The sequence below is a fragment of the Panicum hallii genome, chromosome 3 (assembly GCF_002211085.1).
Source record: "Panicum hallii strain FIL2 chromosome 3, PHallii_v3.1, whole genome shotgun sequence".
Lineage (NCBI taxonomy): Eukaryota > Viridiplantae > Streptophyta > Magnoliopsida > Poales > Poaceae > Panicum > Panicum hallii.
Window position 1 is genome coordinate 12,494,967 of NC_038044.1, and position 21,146 is coordinate 12,516,112.

The 21,146-nt window shown below is 50.8% G+C and overlaps 3 protein-coding genes across 3 annotated transcripts; 1 reads left to right on the top strand and 2 right to left on the bottom strand.

Annotated features, from left to right (window-relative positions):
* Positions 1 to 5,448: 5,448 nt before the first annotated feature.
* On the bottom strand, positions 5,449 to 10,890 carry LOC112887837 (LEAF RUST 10 DISEASE-RESISTANCE LOCUS RECEPTOR-LIKE PROTEIN KINASE-like 1.2). The gene is made up of 4 exons (XM_025954109.1): positions 9,932 to 10,890; positions 7,413 to 7,451; positions 6,711 to 6,992; positions 5,449 to 6,530 (listed from the first exon to the last, which is right to left on the bottom strand). The coding sequence occupies exons 1-4, from the start codon at positions 10,758 to 10,760 to the stop codon at positions 5,629 to 5,631; spliced, it is 2,052 nt and encodes a 683-aa protein (XP_025809894.1). The 5' UTR covers positions 10,761 to 10,890; the 3' UTR covers positions 5,449 to 5,628.
* On the bottom strand, positions 8,310 to 9,904 carry LOC112887838. Its single transcript, XM_025954110.1, has one exon. The coding sequence runs from the start codon at positions 9,086 to 9,088 to the stop codon at positions 8,384 to 8,386; it is 705 nt and encodes a 234-aa protein (XP_025809895.1). The 5' UTR covers positions 9,089 to 9,904; the 3' UTR covers positions 8,310 to 8,383.
* A 6,283-nt stretch (positions 10,891 to 17,173) lies between the features above and the next one.
* Positions 17,174 to 20,019, top strand: LOC112887067 (LEAF RUST 10 DISEASE-RESISTANCE LOCUS RECEPTOR-LIKE PROTEIN KINASE-like 2.7). Its single transcript, XM_025953147.1, has 3 exons — positions 17,174 to 18,012; positions 18,247 to 18,279; positions 18,782 to 20,019. Exons 1-3 carry the CDS (start codon positions 17,211 to 17,213, stop codon positions 19,204 to 19,206), a joined length of 1,260 nt encoding a protein of 419 aa, XP_025808932.1. The 5' UTR covers positions 17,174 to 17,210; the 3' UTR covers positions 19,207 to 20,019.
* Positions 20,020 to 21,146: the final 1,127 nt, after the last annotated feature.

The following is a 21,146-nucleotide window of genomic DNA, read 5'->3' on the forward strand; positions in this document are numbered from 1 at the left end:
ACCATGCATGGAAGATAATAAAATTATTCCCGGAATGGAACGGGCTCGCTTGTTTGTCGCCCCTCCACGTTCCGTTCCGAGAGGGTGGGTTAGATACTTAAGCTCTGTTTGGATCCGAGGATTAATTTTTAGTCCTTAAATTTGGCACGACCTAACGAGAACTAAATATGGACTAATTGCTAATCTAATTGCATTGATTATGGCTAATTGATAGCTAGAATCCATTAGCCTTGATTAGTTCAGAACCAGTTTATATTTAGCGTATTATAGAATATCGTACTAAACTTTAGTCCTCTTATTTTAGAACGGGACGTTAGATATATACCACTCCTAGCTACCGGTTCATCTCTGCACTACCAAGCAGGTCGATCAGTTAAAATAAACCACATGCACGCCCGGAAAGCCAGATTGCAGGAGGAAGATGATTAGAGTATTCTGACTGACAGGGCGGGTGCGTGGCCGTGGGTGGTGGGTGGTGGGTGGGTGCTCTCTCCGATCCCCACCTCGCGTCGTGATCTCGCTGGCCCGGCCCGGAATAATTGCGTATGTATAATAAATCCATGGAGCTACGGAAAACAACGAGCTGATATATAAGAGAAGGAAAAAAAACAGGCTCGATTGGGGGCCGTGGCGGCCAGTGCTGGAGGCACTGGCGGTCATGGTCACAGCGTCCGAAATGGAGAGCTCGGGTCACTTTGGTGAATATGTCGTGTGATATGATCAAGCAAACCAAACTGATCCACTATATGTGATCTTGGATTCGTGGTTGCAGGCTCGCATGATAGTGCGGCCGAACCGGTCGCTGTCGGGCTAGGAAAAGACGACGGCAAAAGTGTCGACGATGACAGCGCGATGAAGGCGACAACGACGATTGCCAACAAGCGAGAACCCTGAGGCTTGTCCTCGACCTCTTCTGATCTGCTCTGCTTGATTGCTAGCAATAACGAACAAAAAAAACGGCCGTGTCAGCCCCGGGTTGCTTGCATGGAAGACTACTGGAGAAGGTGTTTTCTGCTTGCATGCCGTGCTGGCGCTCTGAACGCCGATCAGGCGAAGCGTGAATCACGCGTGCATCCCAACACGTGCGCACGGTCCAGGTGAGTACTCCCCGAGAACTAGTGCTTGTGTAAACACGTCGCTCTATCCAGCCGCTTGCCCAGCCGTAGGCCCTAGCCGGCGGGGAGCTCGCATCTCTGCCAGAACGCGCGCGGCGAGGCTATTCTCGCGGGCCCAGCACCACCGCGAGATCAGGTGGGCACTGCCACCTCGCGCGTTGGTCGGCGTCACCGCGCGGTCGCGCGTGGCGCCGCTGGCTTGGCGCGAGGAAACGGGTGCCGCGCGGCGGGGCCGGCACGCGCGGCACGGCCTGAGGGCGGGTGCGGCACGAGCCCCTCGCGTGTCTGGCTAGCGCTGCTCGCCTGCTCCGCGGGTGGCGTGCGCGCACACCACACCTTGTTGAGTGGGCGAGGCACCGGGCAACCGGCGTTCCGTCGGCGCGCTGGTCCAGCGCGCACCTGCGCCAGCCACCACCACCAGGCACCAGGCAAGCTCTGGGAATTTCAGGGATTCGGGGCGCTAGAAACAAAGTTGGGACGCAAAATTCCAATCAAGATTCCTGGCCCAATGCGTTGGTTGAGTGGACCTAATGCATCAAGCCCACAACTAACAACTGCAACGTGCAGCCCAGTTGGTAGGCTTGGGACATATTTTGAAAAGAGATAGACTTGGGACATAGAAAGGAACTGTCGCCATTAACTATTTGGGCCACCATTCCAGACCTAAAAAAAACATAGCCATTTGGGCCACGAGCTGACTGCATTGTAATTTTCTTGTTTTCCGAGGGTGCTTTTGCAAAAGTTGCAATGTAAACCTTATCCTTCGTATGTGAAATGCAATCCCGGATTCTTAAGAAAAAAACCTTAACCCCCCCTAAAAAAAAGTTCTGCTTAAAAGTTGATATAAGAGCGATTCCAGCAATACCCCCTAGAGTCCCTACTTAATAGTTGAGGGCTCTCCCAACTTTCTGAGTCTTAATTTTTACTCACAACTCCAACAACACCTCTTACTTTGAACCCCTACTTTTGTTATGACAGGCGGGACCAACTGTCAGACCCGGGGCTACGGGGCTGTATACATCAAGGAGTCCGTATTGGGCTAGAGGATAGGACGTGTCCTGTACCTTGTTTATGTTGTATTCTACCCGTATGCGGAGTAGAACTAGTCGATATAAAAGAAAATAACTCGAGTTGTACTTGAGTACCATTCCTAAGCTAGTATCAGGCTAGGATTCATGTAACCCTGTCCTTCCAGATATATAAGGGCGGGCAAGGACCCCCTCAAAACCAAGATCACCATATCAACATCAAGGCAATACAAACCATCATACAGGACGTAGGGCATTACGCATATTGCGGCCTGAACCTGTCTAAATCTTATGTTGTCGGCACCTTCGAGTTCCTGATCTCGGCGCATCCTAACCCAAAACCTACCACCTTGGGTATACCCCTCGGTGGGCAGCCGGATAAAACCCGACAGCTGGCGCGCCAGGCAGGGGGCGCGTCGAAGATCCATCGGCGAACTCGTTGGCATCTTTCTAGTTCACCAGGTGGCGGATTGCTACCTTCATGCATGTGCATCGGCGGATCGATTTATCGAGTTCGAGATTGGATCCTTCAGCGAACGGCTACATCGACCTCGACTACTCGGCTCGACTTCGCCTTGCGCTGCAACGTCGATGCACCGCGGCCGTCGACCTCGACAACCTGGTTCAACTTCGGCTTGTGCCGCAGTATCCGCGCGCAGCAGCGACGGGTTCGACTACTTCGACTTCGCGAGGACGATCGGCAGCTCGCCGACGATTACTTCAACTACTCGTCTCAACTTGAAAACTAGTCGGAATCGACTCCGACTAGTCGAGCTTCATCAACAAATTGTCGCAGCTCCATTAACGAGCTCCTCGGCTTCGTCGATATTCATCCACGAATCAAGCTAAGTGATTTTTACCTTTTCCGACTTGTTCTCCACAGAATCGGCTACCCTTTCGGGTACGCCTCTCGATGGGCATGAAACCCTCGGAGGCTACGCCCTGATCGACTACTCCTGGGATGTTAGACCGACAGCCACAGCTTTGGTGCACCGAGTACTGGAGGCTCTGTCACAGACTTAATGCACCGAGTGCTGGCGGCTTTGCCACGGCCTTAGGACACTGACTACGGAGGCTACGCCACAAGGTTGTGTTCTGAGTGCTGGAGGCTTCATAGGACTACACCCTATGTAAGTATAGATCTTTGCGTGTTGCCACACACGCACTCGCCGACTACTTATGCATGTATGTCTCTCGATGGGTACGAAATCCTCCAGAGCTACACATCGCCGACTACTTTATGCGCACCGTGCATCCTCTTTGTCGTATGATGACTTCTTTGTCTTCTCTTAACGGTTGCTAAAGTACTCGGGTAGCACACGCCTTAATCCGTGAAACCTCGACTCTTCTGTAAGCCTATGCTCCTACGCGTGCATGCGGCAAAGTTCCCTACGCTATGGTCTACGGCCATCAGGGATCAGGTGATTAAACGTAACAGGCTAACTGCCCGGAAAAATTACATGGCCTAGCAAGAGCAAGACGCGAAATTTTTACACCGAATAAATTTTGGTTCCTTCATATTATTACTGAGTACTACTCGGTATCTTCGCATTATGCTACATAATGTATGCATTGTCTTTTTTCAGATCAAGCTTCGGCAACAACCCTCCAGGCAGCAGGGCGTGCCATCACAGTTCCGCTAGTTCCCAGGCTTGGGGGCTGGGTGATGCGCACTACTCGACATGGTTCCTTTGGCTCTTCTGGCTCGTAAGCTCGGGGGTTGGACGCCGCAAAACTACTCGAAGACGACTCATATGAAGACTGAGAGTGCAGAAGAAACCTTAAGTCACCGCGCGGTTAAATAAACCAGCGGGAGGCTTAATTTCACTACGCAGAAGGCGAAGAGTTTTTTTTTTCAGAATTTCAGAGTAATACTGCATGCCACGACTTTCGGATCCTTATCTCCAAGTTTGTGGGATTTGGATTCAAGGCTCGGGTGCTGTGAGACACGTGGCATCGACTACTTATTTTTCGAAAGTACTCGAAGGATAAGAAGAAAAGACTCAAGACTAGTTTGACCCTCAGCTTGATTCTTCGATTCAACCTAAGGCTCGGCGGCTACTCCATATGGAGTGCGATTATTCATCGCACCCCATACAGAAGAAAGAATTCGGGGCATGAGCACCTCATAGCTTCGATGCAGTCAGAAGAGTATTCGAAGAGAAATTTCAAGACGGAGCTTCGAAAGAAGTCGAAGATTGCTTCAGAAGTACTCGAAGAGCCTGCAGTACTCAGCTACGAAGAGCTCGGGGGCTTGTCAGACCCGGGACCACGGAGCTGTATACATCAAGGAGTCCGTATTGGGCTAGAGTATAGGACGTGTCCTGTACCTTGTTTATGTTGTATTCTACCCGCATGCAGAGTAGAACTAGTCGATATAGAAGGAAACAACTCGAGTTGTACTTGAGTACCATTCCTAAGCTAGTATCAGGCTAGGATTCATGTAACCCTGTCCTCCCAGATATATAAGGGCGGGCAAGGACCCCCTCAAAACCAAGATCACCAGATCAACATCAAGGCAATACAAACCATCATACAGGACGTAGGGCATTACGCATATTGCGGCCTGAACCTGTCTAAATCTTGTGTTGTCGGCACCTTCGAGTTCCTGATCTCGGCGCATCCTAACCCAAAACCTACCACCTTGGGTATACCCCTCGGTGGGCAGCCGGATAAAACCCGACACCCACCCACCAGTATCTATTTTTTATTTTATTCCTGAACACCCCTTTCTTCTTCCTCGCATCTCTCTCACCTGCACCTCTCCCTCCGCCGCCTTGCATCTTTCTCTCTCCTGCACCCGTCTCCCTCCACCGGCCAAAACGGGTTGCTTGCCCCTCCACGAACCACGTGCCCAGTGGCAGCGGCGTCGGAGGCTGCCGCCCCCTCTCCCCCAAGATCTGTACTCGAGCTCCCGTGTTCAATTTGGCGAAGGATCTCCAGCTCGATGGAGGAGCTCGGTCGTGACCGCCCATGCTATTCCGGGATGCCAGCCGCAGGGGGCTACAAGGACTCAAGCACTACGACGTTGGATGGGGAGAGCTCAAGTGCAACACTCAATTTGGACCGCCGCTTGCTCGATCTGCTCGGAGAATGAAGAGGCGAGCTCGGTGCGGCGCTAGAAAACGGCAACAACCGCGAATAGGGGCCTTCCTACACGTATGTGGAACAAGGGGCTTGGGAGGGGAAAATAGGGGCCTTCTTAGAATATGGATTCTAGTAGAGTCTCTGCTGGAGTAGTTTTTTCGTCTTCGGCTCTTATTTCTTGAATAGGACTTAAAGCAGAGATTTTGCTGGAGATGCTCTGGAACGGATTACCAGCTGCCACTCGTATAAACGGCCACAGTTTCTATGTACATTTCGGCTGTCTCCAAGGTACGCAATTACGCAAAACATAATTTACACAAACACAAGGCTAAAAATATGTATACCTACATACATCGGGAGCAATCTCGACAAAATTGCACTCAACTTGCACTCAACTGTCACTGGCTGCTAACGCTGGTTGTTGTGCTCATGCTGTCCCACGGAGCGTGCACGGTGTTGGGGGAGCGCGGCGCGACGAGCGCGTCCCCCTCCTTCTCCTTCGCGAACCCGCCCTCCTGGATGCTCCTCAGGGCGTCGAATACCTCCTTGATCGGTGGCCGCATCTCGCCATTCTGCTGCAGGCACCGGAACGCGAGCTCCGCGACCATCGTCATCGCCTTCCGCGTCGCCTCGTCGGAGCCGTACCCGAGCCCGAGGTCCACCAGCTGCTCCAGCTGGCACTGCTGGATCTTGTTGATGGCCATGCCGGCCAGGCTGATCTCGCTGCGGTCGCGGGTCACGTCCACGGCGGGCTTCGACGAGATCAGCTCCACGAGCACCACGCCGAAGCTGTACACGTCGCTCCGGTCCGTCAGCTGGTAGCACTGGTGGTACTCTGGATCCACGTACCCTGGGGTGCCCTGCGGGGCGGTGGAGACGTGCGTGACGTCGAGCGGGACGAGGCGGGACAGCCCGAAGTCGGCGACCTTGACGTGGAAGTTGGCGTCGAGGAGGATGTTGGTGGTCTTGACGTCGCGGTGCACGATGGGGGGCTCCACGGCGTGCAGGTACGCGAGCGCCGCGGCCGCCTCGACGGCGACGCTCAGGCGGAGCGGCCACGACAGCGCGCGCTCCGCCGCGCAGTGCCCGTGCAGGTGGTCCGCCACCGTGCCGTTGGGCACGAACTCGTACACCAGCAGCAGCTCGCGGCTGCGGCTGGACGTGCACCCGTAGAACAAGACGAGGTTCGGGTGGCGCAGGCGGGACAGGATGGCCGCCTCGTTCAGGAACTGCTCCACGCGCCGGCAGCTGTTGTTGTACAGCCGCTTCACGGCCACCACGCGCCCATCTCGGAGATGCCCTGAGCCGACCAATCCACCCAATCCGAAGTAAAAATCAAGTTCCAAAGGTGAAAAAAAATCTTTACAATCACATTCTAGGGTTTCAGTGTATCTAGACATAGTGTACATCTAGATACATAGCAAAATATATGTATATTAAAAAAATCAAAATGAATTGTAAGTTGAAACAGAAGGGGTACCTTTGTACACGGTGCCGAAACCGCCGTCGCCGATCTCCATGGCGCCACTGAAGCTGTCGGTTGCCTCCTCCAGCTCCTCGTACGTGAAGTGGTGCGTGTGCGGGCTGTGGACGCTGCCGGACTCCATGTCAGTGCTGCCCCTGGAACGCGGCGTCCCGCCGGAGGCCGTGTACTTGAGGAGCCGGGAGGACGAGGTCATCTTGTACTGCCTTCTCTTGCGGAAGTACAGGCACGTCATGACCGCAAGGAGCAAGGACAGAACGCCGGCGGCTATGGAGCTCCCTGAAGTTGAAAAATTCGCAGATGGTGACGACATTGTTCAGGAAACACCAGGTGTGCATGGATTTGGGGACCTGTAGGAATAGGATGGCAATATATGTAGGTATGGCAAGCCCGCTTGCTTAATTTCTAGCACTTTGCACTCGCTATTATGCTGACAGTTACATTGTGTTTCTAATTTCTATTATCAGCAATATTTCCAAAAGTTCAATCATTGCGACAACTAAAGCCAAACTTCTGGCCAAAACCACTAATCGATGTGTCGCTGACTGTGGAATATTTGTAACAACAAAATGAAGTCTTTGACAAAAAATAGATAATTGATTAAACAAATAAATATGTACAGTTCATGTCATGCAAGATTATATTCCCATGGAAAATCAAGAAATTTACTTGTAGTAGTAGACATGGTTAAGAAATTACCTATTGTAAGTGCTAATTTCCTCGGCTTTGTTTTCTTCCCTGCAAAATAAATAAAAGAAGTTATGGAACAATGCACAAATCAAGTATAATAATAATCACCTCGTTATTTTTTTTCAAGAAAATTTATTGCTACAAAAACTCCCAAACTTATGTTATGTTTTATTGCAATGCAAATTGTTTACAATTTTGTCTTATTCTTAGTCAGGCCCTTCTGTTAGTATCTGCTGATTGTCAATTATTAGCTATTCAATCAAATGGACATCAAACTTGCTTTAGAAGGAAAAAAAATCAAGGTCCGGATATTCATTTCCGTCATTTTGTAGGAACATCCATGTCGCCGAGATGAGAAAATCCAATTTGGCTTTCCTTTCAGGAAGGGTACTTAATTAATCCTAACGTCCTACTACTAATCTTCTACTGGCCAATTGGTTACGTGTTTAGGTGAAGAGACAACATCAAAGAAGAAAAAATGTTTCCAAAGACAAAGTATTCGACCAATTCAAGAGCAATCTGATTTTTTTTTCCCATTCAGTCAGAGCAAGCAATTTCGGTTCATTTGAACCATGTAAACGCACATTGGGTCAAAGACATGACATGGCGTCATCGCAGAAAAAAAAAGAAAAAAGAAAGAATATATGTCATGGCAACATGGCCTACTACCGCGGTCTAAGATTGAATTGGGTAACTATCGGGAGCTCCAACAAAGTGTCCACATAGATTCAAGTCAGAACTAAATGCATTTTGAAAAACCATAAAGCTTAAATGTCTCAATCAGACTACTTTTTAGTTTTTACTAATCAACTACAGAGTATCCTTGACGACATCAACATTAGCTTGTTCAAATTAGTTTGATTCTGAAGCTAAGACAGAAGATACCTGAAGAACATGATCCACTAGATGTACCGTCAGAGCAGAAGCACGTGTGATCGCTAGGACTGCTGGAGTTATATCCACAGAACCCTCCGGAGTTCCTACAGTCTCCACCCCACCCCACACCCGCCTTCCACTGCACGGCGAAACCGCCTCTTATCACATCCCCAAAGGTAAGAGTTCCCGGCGGCCAGCGAGCCCGCCATGGTCGGGTTGCACGGGAGAACAAGCATGGAGCTGCACGGCCCCAGCACGTCCGGCGCCACCGTGCCATTGTCCAGACTATAGTAGGACCGGCCCCCGGACAGGCACGAGAAGAAGTCTAACGCGAGAGGCAGCGACGACGACGAGCTGGCGCTGCAGTTGATGTACGCCGTCAGGAACTGGTCGCGGTCGGTGTACGCGAACATGGCGCCGTCGAAGGTGGCGTTCCGGTAGGGCTGCGGGCACGTCTGCTCGGCTAGGCCCTCGTCGACGACGGTGAGGAGGCGGTTGCCGTAGTCGACGCCCGTGACCTGGAACAGCCCGCCGCCGGAGGAGTTCATGGTGGTCACCAGCTTGCCGGCGTCCGTGCAGGAGAGGAGGTACCCCGGGACCGAGCAGTAGTCCGGCCGGTCCACGCCGTTCACCGAGAACGGGTAGCCGATGTCGAACTGGAGTGCCCCGCACTGGTAAGGTTTTGGTGCGCAGCTGCTGTACCGGAAGTAGTCGTCGGATTGTGGCTTGCAGTGGGGCAGTGATGCGAGGAGTAGGGTGAAGAGGAGTGGTGCTAGATGCAGGAGATGCATTTGCTCTGCAGGTGCCATTGCCGGATCAACCGATGCAACGAGGAGGAAACTAACGGGAGGAGAGGACAGAGGAGCAAGATATATGGATGAATGATCGCAAACACTAGACGAGTGTGCTGCTAGCCTGATACTCAGACGGTGGTTTCTTGGTCCTTGCAATGGTCAAGGACTCATGGTCCATTCTCAGAGGTCAAGACAGGAGGGCTGAGAAACAGAGCGTGGCGTCAGCATTCGGTTATTCTCTCTCCTTGACGGCTGCAAGCAGAAGAAACTTTCGGTACTGCGAGGACAAGGTCAAAGACTTGAGGCGCCTATCGCAGTCTCGCAGATGGTTGACGAACAGGATGAGCATCGCATAAGACATTTTCGTTGCACTCGCGTGCCTGAAGGGTCAAAGTTGGCTTCCGCAGCACGCAGAACTAGGTCAGGATTGACGACGACCACCGTTTTCACTGCGCGCAATCTCATGAGAGAAAGGGGATCGTTTGCTTGGTTTGGTGCCCTTGGCTGCCCACCAGCTGCGACCAGTGGTTGCCCTAAGAGAAAAAAAAAGCTGCGACCAGTGGTCAACTTTGCCGCAGGGTTGCGCTCCTAAAATGGATCACGATTCACAAACCACTGCGGCAGAGTGGGCAGAAAGAAATGGAGCAGGATTTCTACTGGTAAATGCTGCAGAAACAAGAGCTCTGCAGCGTGCAGTCTAGAAGCTATGTTCTACTGGTACACTCCGGCGGTTCGTCAGTCACGTCTCCGGAAACCAAGCAATTGGCAAACAAGGTGCTCTTTGAAATGACACGGATAAAAATTTGGCACTGCACTGTGAATTTAGGAAGAGCAAAGGTGTGGGAAGGAGAGACTCACCGCAAACTGGGTTGCGGACGCGGCCGTCGGAGCACAGGCAGCCGATGAACTCTCCGCTCTGGTTGTAGCTGCACTGCCCGCCGGAGTCCTCGCACACGAAGCACGGCCCGGCGCTCGGGTCCCAGGTCAGCTGGAACCCCTGCTTCAGCAGCTTGCCGTACCCGTCGCTGTTCAGGCTCGGGAGGTACGCATCGTCAGAGCTCAGGAGGAGCTCCTTCAGCACCGGCGTGACGACCACCTCCTTGCACGCCCGCGGCCACGAGTCCTTGTGCGGCACGTCGGCCTGGACCGCCACGTAAGACACCCCGTCCCGCTCCGGGAAGCCGCTGCAGCTGATCGGAGGGATGGGCGGCTGCGGCGGGGTGGCCGCCGTGAAGTCGCAGCCGAAGTAGAAGGTGAGGTTGTCGTTGGCGGTGGTCGACAGGTTGAGCCAGGTCTCCACCGGCACGGATACGTTGTGTTTCACCCGCGGGCAGCCGCCGCCGCCGCCGTCGTCCAGCACGTCCGCGTCGGCGACCGTGACGGTGTGCTTGTCGTAGTTGATGGCCAGCACGGTGTAGTTGCTGTCCTTGAGCCGCAGGGTCGCGCGGCCGCCCTCGCAGGCGACCGCCATGCCTGGGTACCCGCAGTAGGAGTTGCCGTCGATGGTGTAGGAGGCGTTGGCGAGGAAGAACGGGTAGTGCACTTGGACGCCGTCGCCGCAGCGAAGGGACTTGGGGCACGCGCCGGGGTTGTAGTACGTCTCGTCGTCGGCCGCGGGCGCCCCGCGGGGGAAGAAAGCGGCGGCGAGGAGGAGGAGGCGCGCGAGCGCGACGGCGAGGAGCTGCATGGCGGGGCCGAGGGTCGCCGCGGAGCACGCTGACTTGCGCTGCACGGCTGTCACGTTAGCCTGGCACGGCCGCTGCTTGGTTTTTACCCGCCCGGCTCTGTACCGGGAGACATCTGGTTCGTGGTTTGGTGGCGGCGGCGCGCGGGCGGGCCGCGAGACTTGAACTCTCTCGGCCTTGCTGCTGTGCCGAGGTGGTGCACGACTTTGACTTGCCCGGTTCGGGGGAGGGCGGTTGGTAGAAGCGGGGGACGTGGCGCGGCGCGATTGGCTCCGAGAGGCGGTCGGGGTCTCCGGTTGGTGGTGGCACGCCACCGGCCGATGACCTCATCCGCTTGCGTGCCGAGTCCCCTTTTATTTTTCGCGGCGTGTTCCTCGTTGCGGTCCTGCAGATTCTTTTTCTGTCCTTTGCTTGTTGATTTTTTTTGTGCGCTTGTTCATGCATGTTTGTTTGTTTGGGGTTTCACTTGAACTGCGCACGAAGGAAGCGTGCGAGTTCGTGGTCGTGTAAAGTGGTGGGGAATGCTAGATCACGCTTTAGACCAGAGAGGAGGCAGCCGAAACCGAAAGGATTAGGTGTAGGGCCATGCATGAGCTGCCGTCGACGACGGCGCCGTGAATGCTCGCTCACCGAAGGAAACCAAAGCAAAAAGATGTAAATTTTCAGGTTCACGGTGTTCACGGATGGATGGATACGATGTGTGCGTCGGCCAACCCGAGACTTGCGCAATATGAAGAGAATAAATTTGCCAGGAGGTCACACGGCTACTCCATATTTCCTGCATAGTGCCCTGCATGCTCTGCACGTAAAGATGGGCGTGGATCGGGTCGAGCCAGCGGTTCATCGAACCGATCCTAATAGGCTCCTAGTTGATCAGAACCCCGATAACCTTAGAGCAACTACATTGCTACACGTCAGCGATCTCATAATTTGTCTTATACAGATCTACGTAGGATTTTTGATGATGTGGAGGAGAGAGAGGAGGATGGAGAATGAGGTGGTTGTTTCGCGAAACAACTGTCTCATAAGCTAAAATTAAGAATTATGAGATCACTTACTCACCAATATGTATGAGTTGTTATTGTCATACTACTTACAATATTTTTTTTCCTTTCCACAAATTAAAGGATATGATATACTATGAGATAGAAAAATGACAATTAATACAGGTTGTTTATTCAGCCGTCTCAAAATGACGTGTCACTGTATAAGATCGTGTATTAAACGGCTACAATATAATTACCCTGGATCGGTTGAATGGATCCGGCCCCTTCGACCCCCTTTGCAGCGGTACTGCGGCAACACCCCCATCCATTGTCCGATGCCGTGCGCAAGGCGGAGGAGCCGACACCTTCGTGGGCAGCGTCGTCTTCCGGCGAGAAACGAAACAGCAAGAGCTTTGCGAGGATGAGCAGGATCTGGGAGCATCTGGTGCCTGATGATGACATGCTTCCGCTCGCCGCGCGACACGCCATGCACGAAAGCGTTGCTCACGATGGTATCGGCACAGGCGCACGCCGCGAGGGCCAGCTCGGTGATGACGGCCTCAGCGGCAGCGGGCATGGCGCGAGGGAGCCGCAGCAGACGGGCTTCTCCCCCATTGTGAGGTGTGGGTTCAGCATGCCTTCCTTCGTCATGAAGCCTGAGCGCGCTGCACGCTGCGCCATGGCAGGAAGCCCCGGCCAGGACCGTCCCGGCGTGACGCGCGGCCGCCCAGGATGGATAGCAGCGTGGACTTGCCGCTGCTCGACGCCTCGACGGGCCCAGCATAGCAAGCATCTCTCCCAGGTGTATGCCTCGCTCGTGACTCCCATGAGGATCTGGGCTCTTTCGTTGCCTCCCGTCGTGACCAGGAACAGAGCAGCATGAGCTCCGTGCAGTCATCCCATACAGTTCCGTGTTGGTGGCTTGTGCTTTGGAATAAATTTGTTTAACCATGTTAGCTTTGTATCCTCGGTTTCTCTTCATGATATTTTAAGCGAACATGCCTGAGCACGTATTTTATTAAAAGAAAGAGAATTACAGCAACACACTTCGAGAGAACCCTCGATGGGCAGAGACACCACGCAGAAGGTGATGTAGCAACCAACACCACAACACGAGCAACACAAAATCCAACACCTGCGGAGTAAACAGAGGTACACCATGATCAGCTGAACAAGAAGCCTAAACCAGGCGAGATGACGCCTTAAAAAAGTAATAACACCAGGATGTCACTGTCATCTGTCCATCCCGTGTAGGATGGCGTAGGCTTTCGCTCAGCACAACCAATGGTGTTAGAAGGCCTTAACAACGCCTCCAGCGAGGTAAGCTACGTCCTCGGACACAGCCGTTGTCGGCTACGGCAAATGCCGGGCGGAGCTTTCGCCCATGGCACTTCAAGACACCGCACCGCATAGAAGTTCAGGAAGGCCCCAGCAAGCAAATCACATCGATAACGAAGAGGCACATCCACAAAGCGCGGTCTAGAAGAGAACCTCCTCCGAGCAGTGACAATGACAATACTAGAGGAAGGGGTGGCAATATCCGACCGCCACCAACAGCGACGAGGACCCATGTCCCGAGGCCAGGCAACATGGGGCAGTGGCGACTGTCAGCGGGCATATCCGGCCACCGCACCCACACAACAGTACACATCAGCACAGAAGGGGCGCAGATGTCGCGACCGGCGATGGCAGGTACCAGCGGGAAGATGACCGCCCCGAGACCGGGGAGTGTAGATACAAGCCTGGAGCATGCAGATCTAGAGGTGGGGAAGCCATGGTGGCCCACACCGGCGAGCAAGATGAACTTGGGGAGGAGGGTGCAACCTCAAGGGGGTGGTGCGAGGGGAGAGGGAAAAAGGGAGGTAGAGGAAGGAGGCTTGGCGAGGTAGGCGCACCAACGCCGGGCGGACTAGGATTTAGAGAGAACGCTGGCGCCAGGCGCGGTCACCCCCGAGCCGCTCGGAGTAGGCGACTTACTCTTCATGGTATGGCTCGATCCATGAGATGCATAGGGGCGTATGGATCAGCCGCTGATCCAAAAATGGATCAACCCATTTCCCCTTATTTGTTGCATGGATAACATGGAGATCCAATGGAGCTACCACGGGTCAACCATCCCCATCCATATCTACACGGGTTCGAAGGTCTGATGCATTGCGCATATCGCCACCTGACTGGCCAGGATAAACCGGGAGCATACAAGCCCTCTGACTCCATCTTCCTAGATGAAAGGGAGCTGCAGTCTTCGATGGGCTCGTGGACTCATGGTCTCCTGTACGGGAGTACGATGCGCCTCCCTAACCTGTTCATGTACATGCGCGCAGTGCAGCATGCTAGTGGAGTCTGAATCTGAACATTAGTACTTAACCGTTCCCTGTTTCAGCTCGCTGGCCAAGGTCGAGTGGATGATGACGTCTAATACATCCTTGGTTTTTGGGCTCTAGTACATCTCGGCCCGTCTAAATCAGCAGCAGTTGGGCTTGCTCTACCGACGCTCTCTTCGCATTCGACGCCTCCAACGGCTTGGCGGCCTGGGCCCGGTGAAGTCGGGATTTGATAGGAAACATGTTTTGAATTTGAATTTAGTTTGCACCATTGTATTCCTTACTATCAGATCCATAATGCATATACTTCAGAGATGGTTTTTTTATAATGGCAACTTATATTGGAGTATAGTAGCTAATTCCATATTAAGTGTGTATGTAAGGTTCCATTAGGCTATGTAAGGTTCCATTAGGCTATAATTATAATTTTGGTGATTGTGTGATAACATAGTTAATAAGACTATAAGATCAAGTTTGTAGGAGGTCCTATGGATGAAGTCCAATTCATATACAAAGATGGTTCAATTTGCTATCAAGATATCCAAGGTGTGGTGAAAATGCAGAGATTAGGGTGTCCAGATGATCGCAGCGACAATTTGGACAAGTGTTAGCTGAAAACAGGTGAGTTGAACCGATGACATCAAATATGAACTAAGTGGTGCATTGGTAATTGCAACAATGATCAAATGAAGAAGTCAGTTGCACCGGTTGAATCGACACTATGGCTAATAGGCGTCAGTGCAATTCTCGGTTGGTTTGGTGTTATGCATATAAGCTCCAGAAGGTTTTGAGCAAAAGTGCCTTCGGCACCGCTTGAACCGATGCTCAAGAAGAAGACGTCGGTACACCAGTACTTCATATGCCCGAGAGATTTTTCAAGATAGAGAAGCATGCCTTCGAGGAACAAGATCTTCAACACCGGTTAAACCAACGGTCGTTGATGTATTGCATCGGTGCAATGACGTCAACAGAGGATGGTAGTTGGAGTTCAACAGCTACTAGGCATGCTGAGTGTGACAGGTTAAACCGACGGCGGCGACCGGTTTAACCAACGCTTTATACTTTTTAGGGAAAAAGCATGTAACGGCTAAGATATAAGGCCCCACCCCGGATCATTTAAGGTTGCTGGAGTTTGCGAGAAGCTACCCACACTCTGAAGAAGTTCTCCAAGCCACCCAAGAGCTCATTGATCATATCCTTAGATTTAGCACAAGGTTTAAGAGTGTTATTGTTAGAATTAGCTCTAGAGAGAGTGAGAGAATAAGGCGTTGCTGCCTTGTGTGCTAGTTCTTAAGTGAACCATAAGTTGTATCTCAGTGTGCTGCCCCTTGGAGTCTTGGTGATTCGTTGGCAAGTCATCGACCCTCCGGCTTGGTGTAGAGCGGTGACGATGGTTTTGTGCAGGGGATGAGGAGACCCCTCATTCGTGGGAAGCTCCGTAGTGAAGTGGCATCAAGGTGACCAGGGACTTGGCGTGAGCCTTAATGGCCAAGCCTTTATAGCAAGTCAAGAAAAATTCCAGAAGAGATTACGTGACCGGAAAGTAATACTTATGAGTGCTTCAACAATGTGGACTAGAGGTGGTTTAGTACCTACCGATACTACGGAATAAATACTCACGTCAAGAGTTTGCTTCTTCTCATCCCCTCCTTTACATTTCCGCATTACTCTTGCAACTTACGTGCTTTACTTTCTTAGCATAGTATTTTGCTAGGATTGGCTATAGGTTACAAAACTTATTTTGGGATAAGCATTTCACACTAGATGAACCCTAGTTGCACATCTAGATTATATATTTTAACTTATATTTTGTGCTAACTAATTTAAAACTATAGATTAAGATTTTAGAATTGCTTAATTCACCCCTTTTTCCTCTTAGACTACGAGCACCGATTCTTTTCGGTATAGCAACTTATATCTCGGTCTCTCAGAGATGGTTTGCATACTCTTCTCTATTTTTTATCAGCTTGCGAACCGAGAATTCTCTAGAAACTTGATTGTGTGTGGTCATAGAGGCCGAAATTTTTTCTTTTTTCTAAAAGAATATCTCAAAGATGATGCATGTTCAGTTGGAGACATACTCGATGAAGCTGAAGATGGCATTGAAGACACATGCATTCCGTTAGCGCCCATGGACGTAGTGTTATGTAAAGCAAGAAGTTTAGTATCTGCACATTTTATAATCTTTTCAATTTTGTTGCTGCGCCGGTGTTGATGCGTCGCTGGAAGCGCAAGGTGCACGCGCTCCTAATTAATTGGATCGCGATAGATGGAGGACTTGTGTAGCTGTGCGGGCAGCCAAGCCTCAGAGCTCGACGTCAAGGTTGTCAGGGTGCATGACCTGGACCCAGCGGATCAGACGGCGTACGCGCGCGCTTCCCTGAGCAGCGGAGCGTGAGGAGGGTCGAGCGTGCTCCACCTCCTGCCGGTCCTGCACTCAGATGACCGCGGTGGCGACGAGGCCGTGGAGAACATCGCAGTTGCGTAGAAATTGATGGGTATAGTTAAAACAGGTATTCCCGCGTATATCCATCCTACCCGTATCCAAATTTAGATGAGTAACTCCGTACCCTACCCAAATACAACGGGTATGGATTTAGATATGGATGCATGGTACCCAACGGCAACGTCTGTGCATCTCTCCTTATCCTTTCTCAGCAGGCAACCTCTATCGCTAGAGAGCTATCCATGTGTTCCTCGCCGACCTCAGATTTGCCTGCTTCACCATGAAGCATCGCTCCAGACATCAGTGTCTCAGATCCTCGCAGAGTCACAGCGTGGACATTACATTAATCAGATAAGGTACAAGAAAAAAAAGAAAAGAATCTGAGAGCGGAACATCTTTTCTTTTAAAAAAACGGAGGCATCATTTGCCGCCGAAAGGAACGGAGGCATGCAGCCCACGAGTTCCCACAGGGCAGGGCAGTTGGAATGCGCGGACACGCTGACGCGTTGACTCGTGCGAGCCCAGGCCACCACCCACAAATGGCAATAGGAAGCCTCCACGAACCCACTGGATGTATGGAACGGAACGGAACGACATGCAGCGACTAGTTAAGTACTAGTACTAAGCATCACTAGCTACTACTACATGACGTACGGCAGTGTCAAGTGTCAGTGTGCTTATTTCTCAGATTGCGCCATGCCTCCTCTCCCCCTCTTCCACCTCCTCGTCGCCGCATCCCTGGCCGAGCCCAGCGCCGGCAACATGTTAGATCCCGGAATGTGCCAGAAGTCCGTCGCGTGTGGGGACAGCGTCGACGTCCGCTACCCTTTCTTCCTCACCGCCGCCACCGCCGCCATCGTGGGGAACACCGCCTACTCCTACTGCGGGTACCCCGGCATGGCGATCATCTGCGAGGGCGGCCGCGCGACCCTGCGGCTCAAGGGAAACGAGTACACCGTCCTGAACATCAACTACGAGGACCACACCGTCACGGTCGCCGACACGGAGGTTCTCAGCGGCGGGGACTGCCCGCGAGTGACACGCAACGTCACCGTCCCGCCGGAGGCATGGCTCAACATCTCGACCACTGCCAGCATCAACCTCTCCTTCTTCTTCGACTGCGTCTTCACGGCGGCCACCCCTCCGCCGCCGGCGAGGCCTCCGATCAACTGCAGCAGCTTTCCGGGACGGGACAGGGTGTCTTACGTGGTGGAGGAGCCCGACGTGGCGCCAGCGGACCAGTGGCCGCGGGCGTGCAAGGGGATGGTCGTCGTGCCGGTGCTGAAGGAGCTCCTCCTGGGCTCTGATGAGTACCTCGCGCGTCTGAACAGCGACGGGTACGGCAAGGTGCTGAAGCAGGGGTTCCAGCTGAGCTGGGACCCCAGCGCCGGGCCGTGCTCCCTGTGCGAGCAGTCCAAGGGGCAGTGCAGCTACAACCAGAGCGGCGAATTCATCGGCTGCTTATGCTCCGACGGCAGCGTGCGCAACCCGGATTGCGGTAAGCCCATACTCCAGTACATGCTAAATTGCTAATTCTTGTCGTCTTAGACTGAAACTCTGACAGGATAGGTTTTTGAAGGAACTCTGTCATACTCGTCATAGTTAGTGATCAGAGATTTGCGAGTCATACTCGGAGCCTTTCTTTCGTTTCCCTTCTTTTTTTTTTGACTCGGGTTGCTAGTTGGTACACCATTTCACCAGCAATTTAACAAGAATTATATCACTGTTGCAGGACCCAGAATCTCAGAGAAGAAAAACACAACATGTAAGCAAAAAAAACTCCCAGATATATTATTAGACGATTTTCTGCCTTCTCTGCTCTGAGTTCTTATATTGTCGTGATAATTTCGAATACAATTGCATTTTTTTTTCTTTCAGCTTGCACTAATCATATAGGGGGGGTGTCTGGTTTGAGAAATGGGGTGATCCATTATCTTCTCTATCCTTGTCTCTTTGTTTGGTTTATGGAATGAAATAGGTTGATCTATCACCACTTCATCCCTCACAAGAATAGTCAAATAATTAGTATAAGCATAAGAGCTACTTTTCTCAAACCAAACACCACATTAGGCTTGCCAAGCCCCGTTGAGAGAGAGCGGGAGGGGGGTAGCTTATTCAAGGATTAATATCCCACCAAGAAATCTGCAAGAATTTGTGTGTTTTCATTTGCATTTCTATATTTTTTTTTAAATATGCCGATGAGAACTTATAGATGACACGTTTGGTCACATCCTTACGGAATTTCTACTGTTTAAATGTTCTTGCAGATATAGTATCAGCTGTTTCAGGTTCAATTTTACTGTTTCTGCTCCTTTCTATTTGCGCTCTGCACCGTAAGAAATTTCACATCCCAATGCCCTGGGAATGGGGATCCAAACATATTTCAACCATTGAATCATTCTTGCAAAAGCATGAAGCTCAGTACCCAAAGAGATATACTTATTCAGAAGTGAAGAGAATGACCAAATTTTTTGCCCACAAGCTAGGCCAAGGCGGCTTTGGTATTGTTTACAAGGGTAATCTACCAAACGGGCAGGATATAGCAGTGAAGGTCCTCAATGAATCGAAGGACAAAGATGATGGGCAGGAATTCATGAATGAGATAGCAAGCATTATGAGAACTTCTCATATTAATGTTGTGACTTTGCTGGGGTACTGTATCGAAGGATACAAAAGAGCTCTTATCTACTAGTACATGCCTAATGGCTCACTTGAAAGATTTGCTTTTGGACGAAGTTCAGGAGGAGGAAACTCACTAAGTTGGGAGAGATTGTTTGATATTACAGTTGGCATTGCTCGAGGACTTGATTATCTTCATCGTGGGTGCAATACCCGCATCGTGCATTTCGATATCAAACCCCACAATATTCTACTTGACCGAGATTTCTGTCCAAAAATTTCTGATTTCGGATTGGCAAAACGGTGCATGACAAAAGAGAGTATTATATCTATTGATTGTGCAAGGGGAACCATTGGTTACATTGCTCCAGAGGTCTTCTCACCGCAATTTGGGCAAATAAGTAGCAAGTCTGACGTCTATAGTTATGGTATGATGATCCTTGAGATGGTTGGAGCAAGGAAGAACATCAATAGAAGTTCAGAGACCAGTAGCAAATATTTTCCTCAGTGGATCTATGAACATCTGGAGGAACATTATATTGATGCTTGGGAGACCAGTATTCATAGTGAGGTTGTAAGAAAGCTGCTAATAGTCGGATTGTGGTGCATACAGCTTCAACCTAATAACAGGCCTTCGATGACTAAAGTAGTTGAAATGTTAGAAAGCAAGGCAGATGATCTGCAGATTCCACCAAAAAGCATTCTGTGTTGAAAGTTTCGGTTTCAGTCCATTAACATTCTGTACCATGTAAATTAAACTCCAGCAACGTTAAAAATGTGAACTTTTCTATGAAGAAGTGGCGGAGGATGGAACAAAATTAAGGTATGGTGAAGTATAGACAATGGTAAGATTCAGTAGCAATAGTCAAGTCAATCCACAAATTGAGTAAACCCGGTGCTCGTTTATCAGACTAAAACTATCTTTGAATGACAATACCAAACTATAGGTAAATAGAAACCAACCAATGATGTGCTTAATGGGAAGCACACTAAAATTTGTTACTTTGAGACTAGAATAGACCAGCAATGTCAAAATCTCGCGCATCAGCAAATTTTAAACTTGAATAGAATAGTAATGCCATTATTCCCGTGCTTCACCGTGAAGCATTGCTCCGGAGATCAGAGTCTCAGATGCTCCCAGAGTCACAGCACCGACATTGCATTAGAGAGTTTACAAAAAAGAATCTGAGACGAGTTCCCACTGGGCAGGCGAACAAGCTTAAGCGTTGACTGGTGCGTGCCACCGTCCACCGAAGGCAACAGCAACCGAAACGCGCACGGCCGCCACCAACCCACTGGATGCATGGAACGGAACGGAACGACGACGACGAGTTAAATAAGCAAATGTCAGTGCGCTTATTTCTGCGGATTCCACCCCACAGTCTCTTGTGTCGAAACCTTCAGGTTTCAGTCTTTCAAGGTTTTTTTTTTTTGGTACCATGTAACTGAAACTCCAGAAAGGCTGCAAATGTGAATTGTGCTTTGAAACATGTCCTAAACTCACACGGCTACAACGATCTTTAGTACAGTTGTAAGATACACACTTAAACAAAGGTGCTGAATCTGAATATAGCCAATTCACTACTAGAGAATGCAGAAAGAACAGAACAAAAAACACTGACGACCTAACAAAGAAACTACAGATGCTGCTCAACTACTACACGAACAGGCTGCAGAGAAACTAACCGAGACAGCAGCTGAGCAAGGAAGTAATTTACTAATCAATTGGGTTCTGCTTAAAATAATGCTCGCTGCTATACGCTGTAGCACTGAAAACAAATCTTGAGCTACAGCTTAAATACAAACATACAAAACCTCACGCAAGCTTAATTGGTATTTGGTAAACATAAATTCGGCAACAGCCAAGCAACTGAATCATATGTGAATGATCAAGCATACAACGATTAACGGATCCAAGCGCTCCTAAAACGAGACAAGCTGCAGTAGATGAGCAGAACAGCAGAACCGAGAAGCCAACGTAATTTTGCAGGCGCGGGTACAACCGGCTGAAAC